A 14,280-nucleotide genomic window follows, 5' to 3' on the forward strand; every position below is an offset into this window, starting at 1 on the left:
CATTTGTGTATAACTAGAGCTACTAATTCTCACGCATTCACCATGAGACACATGCAATTGACATCAAGTAGACAATGGACCTGATCGGACAGCTCAGAGCCTCTGCTCTTTTCTGTCCATAAGAAACAATTGGATTGGTGGAAGAGGCCGGGCAGGCCAGGAACAAGGGTGTGGTCAGCAGGCATCCCCCGAGGCTGAATGCCCTAAGGTTTTTTATCAGAACGGTTGTAGATTAGTTTCGCCTTTTTGCTTTTCCCGACATGAGTTCGTGGTGTTTTGTTTTAAAAATAGAGGTAAAAAAGAAAAGAAAAAAAAGGGATAAAAGAACGTCATTAAAATTATAGCCCACAGCTGTGCATGGGGAGAGGGGTCGGGGTGCTAAGGACTGCATTCACATATATCTACACATTTTCACATATCTACACATTTTCATACACACTTTAAAAAAATATATATATATATTTTTTTATTTTTCTTCCTCTCTTCTAGGTCAGCTTCAGCATTATGGACATGGGTGTATCTGTGGTCCATTTGGCCTGTCCCACGGCTTCCTTCAATGATGAGTTGAGTGACTCTGTTGATGTTGAACTTCTGGCCAATGATTGACTGTCTAACATCGATCACGCAAACTCACGCTACACCTCTTATATCACGCTGAATCCCAGAAATGTTTTTTTTTTTGTTGTTGCTTTATTTCCATGAATTATGTTCAGGTATGAATATGAAGGCAGCACCTCCCCAAACGCGATCATCATGTATAACTAACATTTGTTTTCAGGTTTTTAGCGATGCACACTTTAACCTTCGATCCGGCTTTGACCTTTTCAAGGACCTTTTGATTTGTGAAATGTAGGCACCACAGACATGCCAGAGTATTATCAGTAGATGTGTGCTCATATAGTACATATATAATTTGAACGTATAATCACGGTATTTTTATAGACACAATTATATGTTTTCTAATTAAATCAACGCATTTCCTGAATTACTATGATATATATTTTTACATATTGCTACAGGCATATTTTTGGACTCCAATGCAAACAAGGGTCCTCCTGCACGTTGTATCACAGAATGAAGCCCATGTAGACAGTCCTCTGCTACAATACTGTGCAAAAACGTACCAGCAAAAGATTATGGCACATAGCATATAATGGGACATTGAAAAGTGTTAATTGACACACACCAGACAAGGCAACATAATCGCGGACTGTATCTAGCAACCAAGGATGTCAGTAAACCGCTGTATGCTGTTGTTCTCAAGAGTACAGCCCAGAATATGCGCCATATCTGTACGAAACAAAAACGCTCTGGTGGACAGTCGTTGTGGAAACTTTGGATCGACAACGTTATTGAAAGACCCCTGGTCTGGTCCTCTGACCTCCAGACGAGGTGTTTATTCGAACAGTTCGTCACGATCACCAGACACCTCACTATTTGTGCCTCTCAACATCAAGAGTGATGTCGACGATGGTTGGGCTGTGGGAGCTGAGCTCACGCAACCTTTGGACAGAAGTACTGTATTTTTAACATCTATATTGTTGCGCTATGTTAATGTTGAGTGCCAATTAGACAGATGAGCTGTTAGTATAGCTGAAATTGACATATTTTTGTAATTTAGTGCCAAGATGGCTGCGAGGTGGCTTCAATACAGCACCCCCTGTCTGTCTTCCAGGGTTATACACAATATTGGAAGATCATGTATCATTATGCTTGTTTACAATAAGCTGAACTGAGGTCACAAGGCAATCACGTTTACATGAAGACACCATGGAGCTGGCACGAGATATGGGTGGGAAAACGTACCTCAATGCAGAGTTGGAATAGGCCATTGTACCTTTATCCACACTATGATCAAGAAGATCGAAATACTGCCAGTTTCCCAGAAACAACCCTTTTTGCCCTCATGCTAGTTAGCAGTAGCCACCGGGGCATTTTGGAATGGCCGTGTCAGCCAACCAACCCATTTGTTCAATGCAACGTGCCATTCCATAATGGCTGCTGCTAACTAGTATGAGGATGAAAAGGGCAGTTGTCCAGGAAAACTAGCAGTACTTCAATCTTCTTGATGGAGCAGTGTGGATAAAGGTACAATTTGGAGTTCAGTGGCATATCCCATGCCTGCATTGAGGTATGTTTCCCAACCTATAGCTAGCACCGGCTCCACACTCTTAATGAAGATCTGATAAAGGATATTCTTTAAAAAATCTAATAGGGAGGGCCAACTAAAGGTGTTAACCCTCCAAATCGCTCAAGCTAACTGGAGCACTGAACCAGGTGCTCTTAAATATCGTCAGTGCCAGCAAAAGTGAAATGCCTTCTGACTAACGAGGATGACAAGTCAGCACAGGTGTAACACATACTGACTAACAAGGTGGCACCAATCGGTGCACCCAACGTGGTAACGTCCAACCTCGAAATCTAAATGGGAAAACCAAAACCTGTAACAATGTGATATGAAAGTAGAGGGATTTATGTTTCTAGAACCGTGCTGCAATTGAGAATGGTTTCATGTTTGGATGCAATATTTGTGTGGCTTCCAGAGCCAATTCGCCTTTAAGCAGACCATGTAAAGTCCTTTGGCTAAGAGTAACGTTATACTGGGGCAGTCATGGCCCTGTGACATGGGGGCTGTATTCTAACGGTATACTATGGAGTCAGCCATGTCTCAGTAACAGCTCGCTATGAGTCTGAGACTTGTGAACGTTTGGTCACATTCCCTGTCTATATATATTTTTGTAAAAGCTGTTTGCTGGGACTCTCTTCCTATAATGTTTATAGCTTCAAGAGTAGGCCTGCTACATGGCTGTTTTATCAGTCATTACTATGTGGTTTCTCCTAACAGGTGAACTTCTAAAAATACTGAATAAGTTCTACAAGAGGAATGAGATGCAAAAAATTGCTGCGGATCAAGGTCTCGATGGTGAGAACAACAATCATTTTCAACTAGTTGGCCTACTGGTATGGTACCCTCATCAAATATATGTTTAGTGATCATACTCTTCCAACCAAGCCTCATGGGCATACCAAAACATTCATCTCTGTGTTGTTAGCTCGTCTCTTTCACCAAGCCTTCATCAGTTTTCGGAAGTATGTGCTGGAAATCTCTACACTCAGTGCAGACCTTCATATCATCCTCAATGATATATGCTGTGGAGCAGGTGAGTACAACACTCTTCTTATGACGTAATGAATCAGGTGATTGAAAGCAACTGTGAGTTGGAACTGAATTCCAACCCCATCACACCCTCTCAACTGATGAGTGTGTTTGCTTGTGTTCACCAGGCCACATAGATGACCTCTATCCTTACTTCATGAGACATGCAAAGCAGATTTTCCCCATGCTGGACTGCATGGAGGATCTACGAAAAATCAGTGATCTGCGTGTACCAGCTAATTGGTAAGTATCACCTCATCTTCATGTGATCTCAACATTAAACACATTATACAATAGTTTTTGTGGTTTTATTGTCACATACACAGGGATAGGTGCAGTGAAATGTGTTGTTTTTAAAAGGGTCAGCCATAGTAATAAGGTGCCCCATGGGCAAATTAGGGTTAAGTGCCTTGTTCAAGTGCACATCGACAGATTTTTCACCTTGTCGGCTCATGTATTCGAACCAGCGACCTTTCGGTTACTCGCCCAACGCTCAAGATATTTATACATACAGCGCTGTGTTCACACAATACTCCACACAAGTGTCTTTCAGCCGTGCACCTGAATGTTTCCCAGGTACCCAGAGGCTAGAGCCATCCAGAGGAAGGTGATATTCCATGCTGGTCCGACCAACAGTGGAAAGACCCATCATGCAATTCAGAGATACCTGGCTGCCAAGTCTGGTGTCTACTGTGGACCGCTAAAGCTGTTGGCCCACGAGATCTTTGAAAAGAGCAACACTGCTGTTAGTATGACCCCTCGTTCACTAGTAAACCTCCATAGAGAAGACATTAAGAAAGCTTTTTGTGTAGCTAATACCTTGAAACAAAAATGTTTAATTTAATTCTCAGAGCTCTATGTCGAAGGAGGACGTTAAATCAAAGTTTCTTTCTCCCCAGGGCGTGCCATGTGATTTGGTGACAGGAGAAGAGAGAACATTTGTGGATGCGGAGGGGGGACAAGCTGAGCATGTGGCCTGTACTATCGAGATGTGCAGTGTCACAACTCCATGTCAGTGTCTTATCTTACCTCTCAACTTAACCTCATGTACATGAAATATGTTTATTTTATCACTTCCATGTAAGTATTGGGTTTATGTTCTGCTAGAGCTAGATATTTGTTGACATTGGTTATCACCTGCTGTGTTCACTAACATGTGAAACGTGTCGTCCTCTGTGTTCTGTACAGATGAAGTAGCGGTTATTGATGAGATCCAGATGATTAGGGACATATCGAGGGGATGGGCTTGGACCAGGGCTCTTCTCGGTCAGTAACTTCACTGTATTGTTATTGTATAGAAATTACCAGCTATTTACTAGATCAATAACAATATGGTAAAATTATAATTTCACAGTAATAACTAATGGATTATTTGTTTTTCTCTGTCTGGGAAAAGGTTTGTGTGCTGAGGAGATCCATGTGTGCGGAGAGCCTGCTGTGATTAACTTTGTCACAGAGCTCATGTACACAACTGGTGAAGAGGTGGAGGTGAGTCTGGCCAGTCTACTGAACATTAGTGTGTTCGGCTTCTAATGAGACTATCAGTCATTTGGGGTAGAGGCCTGCTTGTCATTTACATGATTCTGCTGAATATCAATTAAAAACTCAGACTTCTAGTGTTTAAAAAAAAAAAAAAAAAAAAGCCAAGTGTCTTACAGTTGACATATTCTACTGGCAGGTTCGTAACTACAAGAGGCTCAGTCCGTGCTCAATTCTGGACCGTGCTGTGGAGTCTCTGGATAACCTGAGACCAGGCGACTGTGTTGTCTGCTTCAGCAAAAACGATATTTACTCCATCAGTAGGCAGATCGAGAGCCGAGGCCTGGAGTGTGCCGTCATCTACGGAAGCCTTCCACCCGGTAAGGCTTTCCTCTGTTCTTATATGTCCACAGTGATTGAGGTGATGGAAATTTAGAATGGAGTGAAAAATGTAAAATATGGACATTCAACTTGTTCGGGTGCTGGACAGAAAAACAAAATGGCTGATGTACTCCCGCCGTGACATCACTCAATCCTTGAGGTGTAATAGTGTGTATCATTAAAGCACTGTCAATCATCCGCTAAACAGGGACCAAGCTATCTCAAGCAAAGAAGTTCAATGACCCAGAGGACCCATGTAAGATCCTGGTTGCAACAGATGCCATCGGGATGGGACTTAACCTGTGAGTTGAGCGTTGAAGCTGATCTTGTTAGCTTATTGTTTTAATTGACCTCTGACAATCCATATTATGTTTGAAGTACATTGTTCTACACATTGTCATAAAACTACTAAACAGAAAAAAAACAAATTTCTTGCATGATTAGTTGATTTCAGTTTAGTTTGATTTCAGTCAACGCTGCAGCGTTGTAGTTGTTGCAATGCACGAAATGTACAACTTGTAATTGAAATGTACGACATTTGTCATTTTTACTTTGAATTTTCATTTATTTTTCCTTTACCAAAAAAATCTATCAACCCCTACAAAAATGTCCATTAATTATAGTCCACGTAATAATTCACATTTCCTCTTGCTGCAGGATTATTTTGCTGCTGTAGCACACTGGCTCAAATTTAAGATCCTACAGCTAGCTGTATAAGCTCTGTCTACCATGCCCCTCCCACATTAGGAGTATCAAGAGAATCATCTTCAACTCCTTGGTGAAACCCAACATCAATGAGAAGGGTGAGAAGGAGCTAAACACCATCTCCACGTCTCAGGCTCTCCAGATCGCCGGGCGGGCCGGACGCTTCAGCTCCATCTTTAAAGAGGGCGAGGTCACCACCATGCACCGCGACGACCTGCCTATCCTCAAGGAGATACTCAGCAGGACCGTCCACGCCATCGAGGTGAGGAATATGGACCGTTTCTGACCTTTGATCTCCTGTGTGTGGCATATCTGACTATTTAATATCCTTTATTTAATGACAATGAAGGATGACATTATGTTAATTTTCTGAATCCTAGATAGCTGGGCTGCACCCTACAGCAGAGCAGATTGAAATGTTTGCCTACCACTTACCTGATGCCACCTTGTCCAATCTGATAGTAAGTAACTTTACTTCACCACAAATTACTCTGTAATGAAAATTAAGATTTACTGTTAAATGCACAGATTAGTATAGAATTATTTGTGTTAATTTAAAAGTAACCCTTTTTCTTTCTATCCCCAGGATATATTTGTGAGCCTCTCGCAAGTTGATGGTATGTACTTTGTGTGCAACATTGATGACTTCAAGTTCCTGGCAGACATGATCCAGCACATTCCCCTCAACCTGCGCTCTCGATATGTGTTCTGCACTGCGCCCATCAACAAGAAGCAGCCCTTTGTGTGCACCTCCTTCCTGAAGGTAGGAGCAGAGACATCTTTACAGCAGAATGGTTAAAACGTCTGGGCCCGCATTCACAATGTAGGAGTGGTCATATACGGTATCACCTTTTAGGCCATCATCAACCCTTTACACTCGTACCCGTATACAGGTTGAACATGGCAAATGATAAGTGCCCTAAATTGGAATGCATTGGCTGTACAGTAACATGCTATTTATAATGGACTTTTTTTGGATTGCTTAAACAACAACAGTAATTGTGTAAAGGGGGGGATGCAGGGCTGTGTTCCAAACAAACTACAAATGTGTTTGCTTCAGTTCCTCAATGGCAAAGCTAGGAGAGATCAAAAAAGCACCTTCTAGCTGAAGGCTCCTTCCTTGAGCCATTAAAGTAGATTTAAATTCCGTATGAACTGTGCCCAGTCTGGAGAGGTGTGTCCACTTGGAGACACCAGTTAGACCTCACACTCAAACTCTTGTCATTATTTTGTCTTATGTTGCACCTACCCCAAAATTGTCATGGATATTGTTATTATGTAACTCCATGTCCAGCATATTTTCAGATTTCATTATAAGATGTGGCAAAATCAACGTTATAATGTTTGGATTCAATCTTGTCAGGTGAACTGTTGTCCTCAACTTTTAAAATAATTTCCCCATGATCTCTGAACTGTTAATTTTTTATTTCTGCCGTGTATATGCATATTCTTTTCCATATTTATTCTGTAAGAAACATTTCAAATGTAGCCCTACAGGCCAATTCCCAAGAGTGTAAAGAGTTAACAAGATTGTATGGACAGGGGGAACCTGACTCTAGATCAGCACTCCTCCTCTGAGACGCTTTGTGAATACGGGCTCTAACCTCTGAATGTTCCTGTCATTCAGTGATGGGTCTACCGTTTGGAATATGGAATTTGTCATGGGAAGCACACGTCCTTGCATGAGTCACTCCATATTCTGGCATGATCAGTATGTTGCCAGTTTGCCTCTGATATGAGCTGTCTTCCGGTCGTACAGTAACTATAGCACCATTGATAAGCTTTTGTTAGTTGTGCTTTAAGGAACATGACATCAGTGTTGTTACGGCAGCAGTGTTGATAAGATCTATTGTGGGTTGGGTGAAACATTATGGTGACTACGGTCTAAAGGTAATCCTATGGTAATTGGGTCTGGATGATGAGGCACTTGAGTGTCTGAGGTGACGCTCTCTCCGTCTCCAGTTTGCCAGACAGTTCAGCAGAGATGAGCCTCTGACCTTTGACTGGGTGTGTCGGCTCGTCAGCTGGCCCTTGGTCCCACCCAAGAACATCAAGGACCTGATGCACCTGGAGGCTGTCCATGATGTGCTAGACCTCTACCTCTGGCTCAGGTGATCCCGTCTCTCACCACTCTACCTTACCAAAACCATTCACCAATCAAAATGACCACATGTTCTTGTTGTGCTAAAGGTCATCACCGAATTTAGTAACACAATGTGCCTAATGAGGTCATTGATTGTCTTTATTGCAATTATTCTCAATCAGATGTTAATAACACTCTCTTTTGGACTTTTTGTCTCCAGCTACCGCTTCATGGACATGTTCCCGGATGCCAATCATGTCCGGGAGATCCAGCAGGAGCTGGACAGCATCATTCAGTTGGGCGTGCGCAACATCACACGACTTATCCGAGCAACGGAGACCAGCGCCACCCCTGGGATAGACCCCCTCTCCAGCCAGAGGAGGTCGGGGCCCAGCCCAGTATCCCCAAGGAGGGTTCGAGGAGCTCCCAAGGCCCAGGACAGTGGAGTAGAGGCTGGGCAGCTGGACAAGTCCCTAGGCTTCCGCCTAGTGCAGGAGGGCTTACTGACTCCCGACCTCCTAAAGCAATTGCAGAAGGAGTGGTCCAAGGAGCACCGTCAAGAGGAAGTAGGAGTCAAACTGGTTGCGGAAACTTTGAATAATAAAATTAAAGGGAGGAAGAAAAAGTGACCGCTCCAGTCTCTGACTTAGTTGTTGTGAAAAACAGGACCTGTTTCCTGTTATTTTGACGGGACTTCATTCCAGGCGGTATTATGCAGCTGTTGACCAATTGGACTGTGTGTGTCCCAGCTCCTGTCTATCACTGCTCAAAAACAGTCTTGTGAGCCAAAGGGTAAATAAATATGTTATTACAAAGTCATTTTGTAGTCTTATTTTATTTTTATCACTTGAAAAGTAAAATGGTTGACTGCATCACGTAGATGTCTCATGCAGCAAGCAATGACTAATTTTTACACTGAGGCAACATTCCTTGAGCAATTTGTGCCCATCCTATGCTTGGGCTAGACTACGGTAACAAACTTAAATGTTATATGAGACATCGTCTCTTGCACTTTACACCACTAATTATATGCTCCTATCTATGTATGATTTGCGAAACTGACAGTATAAGTGATGTGATTAATAAAATAAAAGTACAATTTATTTTGACAAGGTCTTTGTATTTATTTTATGTGAGACGTGAGGTGACAAATCTCTAATGATTTATTTTACTCGTAACGACAATGTAAACATGTCCTCAAGCTTTATCACAAATGGTTATAAGATGTCATGTCAGTGATTTTCTTGCCTTATGACACTGATTATAACGTCTTTATAATGAACACTTCATACCACATGATAAAGGTTATGTGACACTTAGACCATGCTAAGACCTTGTGCTGCGTTCTAAGTGTTCTCTCTGAACTGGGATTAGCTTTAGCCAGTTTCAAAACACAACAGCCACAGAGTGGGAATGGAGACAGAATTTCATTATTTCCTAATTTGTTACAAAACAATCACATTTGTGAACTGATTGAAGCTGTTATTTGAGAGAGGGGATATGATGTTTCAACCTTCTGAATTGTTAGAAATTAAAGCAGTGATCACTCTTATACTGTGACGGAGATGACCCTGGATCCTCCAACCAAGGTCCTCCTAGGAAAACCTGGGCTTGATACCGTATATAGATCTAGGCTTCCAGTTCTGTTGTTGAACCCATCCTTTGCTTTTGAATTGGACACAGTAAAAGGTCCCATGGTTCCAAAGGAAAGTGCTCTTTGGAACCCGAGCCAAGACATTGCTAGGAGTAGTGAGAGAGAAAGACTAGAGCTAGGCTACTCATTACTGAGCCAATGGAGGGGCCATGGATTAGGAAAACAACTAGTTGAGGAAGAAAAACACTCATACAACACTCACATTGTAGCTGAGGGGACACAGAGCCACAAGCTCAAGGACTGAAACAGTTTCCTCTCGAAGTTTATGAGATTGTTCTGATTAAGGTTGTATTGCTTTGAGTAGACACATTTGTAGTTGCAGGATATCATTTACAGGTACCAGAAGTGAACATGTTTGCTGTGCACTTGCTCTCTTTCCATTCTTCCAAGCCTCAGGAGGACCAAATCAAGAATGTGACACATTTCTGATGTGTGAAGGATTGTATTTGATAAGAAACTTTTTTGGGGGGGTTATGTGTACATACTGTAACTAGCCTAGTTGCTATAGAAATACAGATGTTGGCTAATTGATCATTAGAAAATCCTTATGCTATTGTTAGCACAGCTGAAAACTGTTGTTCTAATTAAAGAAACAATAAAACTAGCCTTCTTTAGACTAGTTGAGTATCTGGAGCATCAGCATTTGTATGTTCAATTACAGGCTCAAAATGGTCAGAAACAAAGAACTTTCTTCTGAAACTGTCAGTCTATTCTTGTTCTGAGAAATTAAGGCTATTCCATGTGAGAAACTGAAGATCTCGTACAACGCTCTGTACTACTCCCTTCACAGAACAGCGCAAACTGGCTCTAACCAGAATAGAAAGAGTGGGAGGCCCCGGTGCACAACTGAGCAAGGGGTCAAGTACATTAGAGTGTCTAGTATGAGAAACAGATGCCTTTCAAGTCCTCAACTGGCAGCTTCATTAAATAGTACCCGCAAAACACCAGTCTCAATGTCAACAGTGAAGGGGCGACTCCGGGATGCTGGCCGCCTTCTGGCCATTTTGAGCCTGTAATCGAACCCACAAATGCAGATGCTCCAGATACTCAACTAGTCTAAAGAAGAACAGTTATATTGCTTCTTTAATCATCAACAGTTTTCAGCTGTGCTAACATAATTGCAAAAGGGGTTTCTAATGATCAATTAGCCTTTTAAAATTATAAACTTGGATTAGCTAACACAACGTGCCATTGGAACACAGGAGTGATGGTTGCTGATAATGGGCCTCTGTACGCCTATGTAGATATTCCATTTAAAAAAATCAGCCATTTCCAGCTACAATAGTAATTTAAACATTAACAATGTCTACACTATTTCGGATCAATTTGATGTTAATTTAATGGACAAAAATTTGCTTTTCTTTCAAAAACAAGGACATTTCTAAGTGACCCCAAACTTTTGAACGGTAGTGTATATAAACTACAGTATGTTGTCATTTCAAATAGTCAGCTGTGTGGTTGTCATCAGGGGTTGAATTATTATTTGGTTCTGAAACTATCCCCATAATTGATGACTTTTACATAATTTTCAACATAAATACTGTAGTCAAGAGGACAGTTTTGGGCTTCACCTTCTCTTTCACTTGTGGACAGTCCGAAGTAGCTGAGGTATTTAGTCTGAAGTATTTAGCAATGGAGCCTAGGTTCATGATTCAATCCATGTTTACTCTAGACACCTTAAATGGGAGTCTTTTCTTAATGAGTATTATCATTCCAAAAACATCAGACAGTCTCCAATGAATTATCAATAGAACTAGCTACCTGCAAAGCCACTTACATGTGACTTAACAATAGGTGTGAACTGCACTGACAAACATGGTCATCGTGTGACTATATATTCAGAGTGTAAGGTTTCTGCTCAGAGTGGCAGTTTTCCTCTTTGCCTGTGAACAATGATAGTTAAATCTCCCTAGTTCTTTCTCTCTTTCTCCCCCCCTCTCTCTCACTCACTCACTCTCTCCGCCATCCTCCCAGGTACCCTTAGAAAGAGGCCTTAGGATTCCCACAGCACGGCCTACGTTAAAATGCTGCTCTCCTTCGTGTACAGGACAACTGATGGGACAGGTGAGAGGACTGGCTACAGATTGAAGGTTTACCTTGTTATTCATAATGTGGAACATGATCATGTTATTACCATGCTAATATCCTTTATCACACTTTATTCTGAACCGTCACTGAAACAGTTTATGAGACGTTGCGGTTTAAAATCATATAATTAGATTCAAGTTGTTTCATTCAAATTCGAGTGATTACACATTTATTATTGCAGAGCAAGGAAAGTACTTGGCTTTGGACCTGGGAGGAACTAACTTCCGGGTACTGGTGGTGAAGATCCGGAGTGGAATAAGCAAGTCTGTCCGCATGTACAACAAGATCTACGCCATCCCTCTGGAGATCATGCAGGGCACAGGAGAGGAGGTGAGGCTGCCACCGCCCCACTGAGGGGTGTACTGGAGGATCAATGAGTTATCCAGAGCGAACTTTGATAAACAACCAGAAATAACTATTGATTTTCTGCATCATTAAGAAATCAAAACGTAGATATGTGTTTTGATTGAGTCGATCAGCCCATGCCCATTTCGAGCTTATCTTTCTAAAAAGTAATGTTATTTCAGAATATTTAGGCAAGTTAGCTGGCTAACTCATTTATCCGGCTTTGCAGGATACCCCTGTGGTGCCTAACCTTAACCTGACCTGATTCTCTGTTTCCAGGTGTTCAACCACAATTTCCAGTGCATCTCGGATTTTCTGGACAACATGGGGGTGAAGAATACTCGCCTCCCGCTTGGTTTCACCTTCTCCTTCCCCTGCAGACAGACAGGAATCGATAAGGTAAAAGTAGAATCGTCATGATAAAGATCAGCAACCTTAATGCCAAAGAATGGCAGTTATTTCAATGTCCTGTCTGCTTAATCAGGGTAAGACATTCCATTATTTTTCGAGTACGTAACCGCTCTCCATTGTAATACTTCCTTCCTTAGGGAAGTTTGGTTAGCTGGACCAAAGTGTTCAAAGCCACAGACTGTGAAGGAAGTGATGTGGTGGAAATGCTGCGAGAAGCTTATAAGAACAAGGAATGTGAGTGAAATGGAACAAGCCCTACTGTGCTCTGTAATAGCTAGTCTGGATGGAAATAACTATACTATCGCCAATTATAAAAGTATCCATAGGCCAAATGTAATATTTTGTTTCCTGTAGCAATTTGATCTCGATATTCTTGCTGTGGTGAATGACACAGCGTGCACAATGATGTGTTCATATGAAGACCCCAAGTGTGAGATAGGACTCATTGCTGGTATGTAGGTTCTAGCTATTCTCAGCCCTGGTGATTTTATACTGCACTACACTAACAAAACAGTGAGATGTGTATGATCTCAGAGTGAAATGCTGCCCCCTAGCGACGAGGAGTAACGTGTGTTACATGGAGGAAATGAGAAACATGGAGATGGTGGAGTGGGACAAGGGACGGACGTGTGTAAACACAGAGTGGGTCGGTTTAGGGGAGAATGACTCCCTAGAGGACATCTGGACCAAGTTTGACAGAGAAGTAGATGAGGGGTCATTGAACAACGGCAAACAAAGGCAAGTTGTTAATATCCAGATCAGACTGACCAGGGTTTCTAAAACTATTGGTTCAGGACCCAAAGTAGGCCCTGGGCATGTGAGAGGTGGGTCGCGAGTTACTCTTCATTTGGGTTTTGGAGGACAATTTAGGTCACGGGACGAAGGTCAATTTCTCATTTGGGTCTCGCGCTGAAAATGTTTAAGAACCGCTGATGTAGAGGACACCCTGGTACCAGATCTGACCGAACACTTCATGCACAAAAATAATTTTATAATAATAATTTTATAACAACAATAATAATAATAATATATCATAACTTACTGTGCTACTAGAGGACACCCTGCTGCCAGGGATTGTCATTCAATTAGTTTCTTATCCATAGGTCAGTCTAAATCTAATACAAATGAATTATTTTAACCATGTTAAAGAGAGATACATTATGCTTCATTATGCTTATGGGAATTTTCCCTGACCCATAATCATTTAAAAAGGCTTGATTCAAATTCTGCATGACAATGTCCCCATATTAGTAAATAAAAAGGTCTAGACTATTGCCCTGGCTATACAGTGAAAGCTTTTTTTTGCATGTTGTCTAATTCATGTCATATCCTGTTCCCCCAGGTTTGAGAAGATAACCAGCGGTATGTACTTCAGGGAGATAGTGAGACAGATTCTCATCGACCAACCAGGAGAGGTCTTCTGTTCCGGGGCCACATCACAGCGCCTCTGAAGAGAGACCAAGTAGTACAGCTACTAAGGTCTGTAGTAATAGTAGACAGATCCAACGTAAATCCACATGGGAAATATAAGATTACTAAAATGAACATGTGCTTTTAATGCTGGTTAGGGTTACTTACAGTAAGTGTTTACACTTGCATAAGTGAGGTAGGCTTTCATACCAGGGTTCTCTCCATTGTGATATCATCACTTCCAACTAGAGTTTCTATTGGACAAATTCAGGTAGGCCCCTTCCCGCAGTGTTGCCAACTTAGCGACTTTGTCGCTATATTTAGTGAGTATTCAGACCCCTCTAGCGACTTTTTCTGGTGTTATTGGAGACTCTGACGTGAAAGCACATATCTTTCTTACATGCTGACCAGACCGGACACGTCGCATGCGCGAGTGTCGCAAAATACATTTAGAAATCCATGTTATTCAATTATTGCACCCACACTTCTCACAAGCATCTGCGATGCCAAGGGCCGAAATAGAAATCCTTCACGATCCTTCACGCAGATTGTGCTGCAAGTCCTGCC

General features: G+C 41.9%; 1 protein-coding gene and 1 pseudogene across 2 annotated transcripts; both read left to right on the top strand.

Annotated features, from left to right (window-relative positions):
- The first annotated feature begins 1,049 nt into the window (after positions 1-1,049).
- Positions 1,050-8,622, top strand: LOC139376944 (ATP-dependent RNA helicase SUPV3L1, mitochondrial-like). Of its 2 annotated transcripts, none has more exons than XM_071119964.1 (15): positions 1,050-1,515; positions 2,846-2,923; positions 3,054-3,161; positions 3,286-3,400; positions 3,734-3,902; positions 4,057-4,168; positions 4,346-4,423; positions 4,554-4,645; positions 4,836-5,016; positions 5,226-5,319; positions 5,765-5,984; positions 6,103-6,183; positions 6,309-6,485; positions 7,685-7,833; positions 8,026-8,622. In XM_071119964.1, exons 1-15 carry the CDS (start codon positions 1,230-1,232, stop codon positions 8,432-8,434), a joined length of 2,349 nt encoding a protein of 782 aa, XP_070976065.1. In that variant the 5' UTR covers positions 1,050-1,229; the 3' UTR covers positions 8,435-8,622. The 2 variants fall into 2 exon arrangements, with proteins under 2 accessions (XP_070976065.1, XP_070976066.1); XM_071119965.1 differs by lacking the exon at positions 1,050-1,515 and adding an exon at positions 2,135-2,644.
- A 2,652-nt stretch (positions 8,623-11,274) lies between these two features.
- LOC139377169 (hexokinase HKDC1-like) lies at positions 11,275-13,782 on the top strand (annotated as a pseudogene).
- Positions 13,783-14,280: the final 498 nt, after the last annotated feature.

The sequence above is a fragment of the Oncorhynchus clarkii genome, chromosome 20 (assembly GCF_045791955.1).
Source record: "Oncorhynchus clarkii lewisi isolate Uvic-CL-2024 chromosome 20, UVic_Ocla_1.0, whole genome shotgun sequence".
Lineage (NCBI taxonomy): Eukaryota > Metazoa > Chordata > Actinopteri > Salmoniformes > Salmonidae > Oncorhynchus > Oncorhynchus clarkii.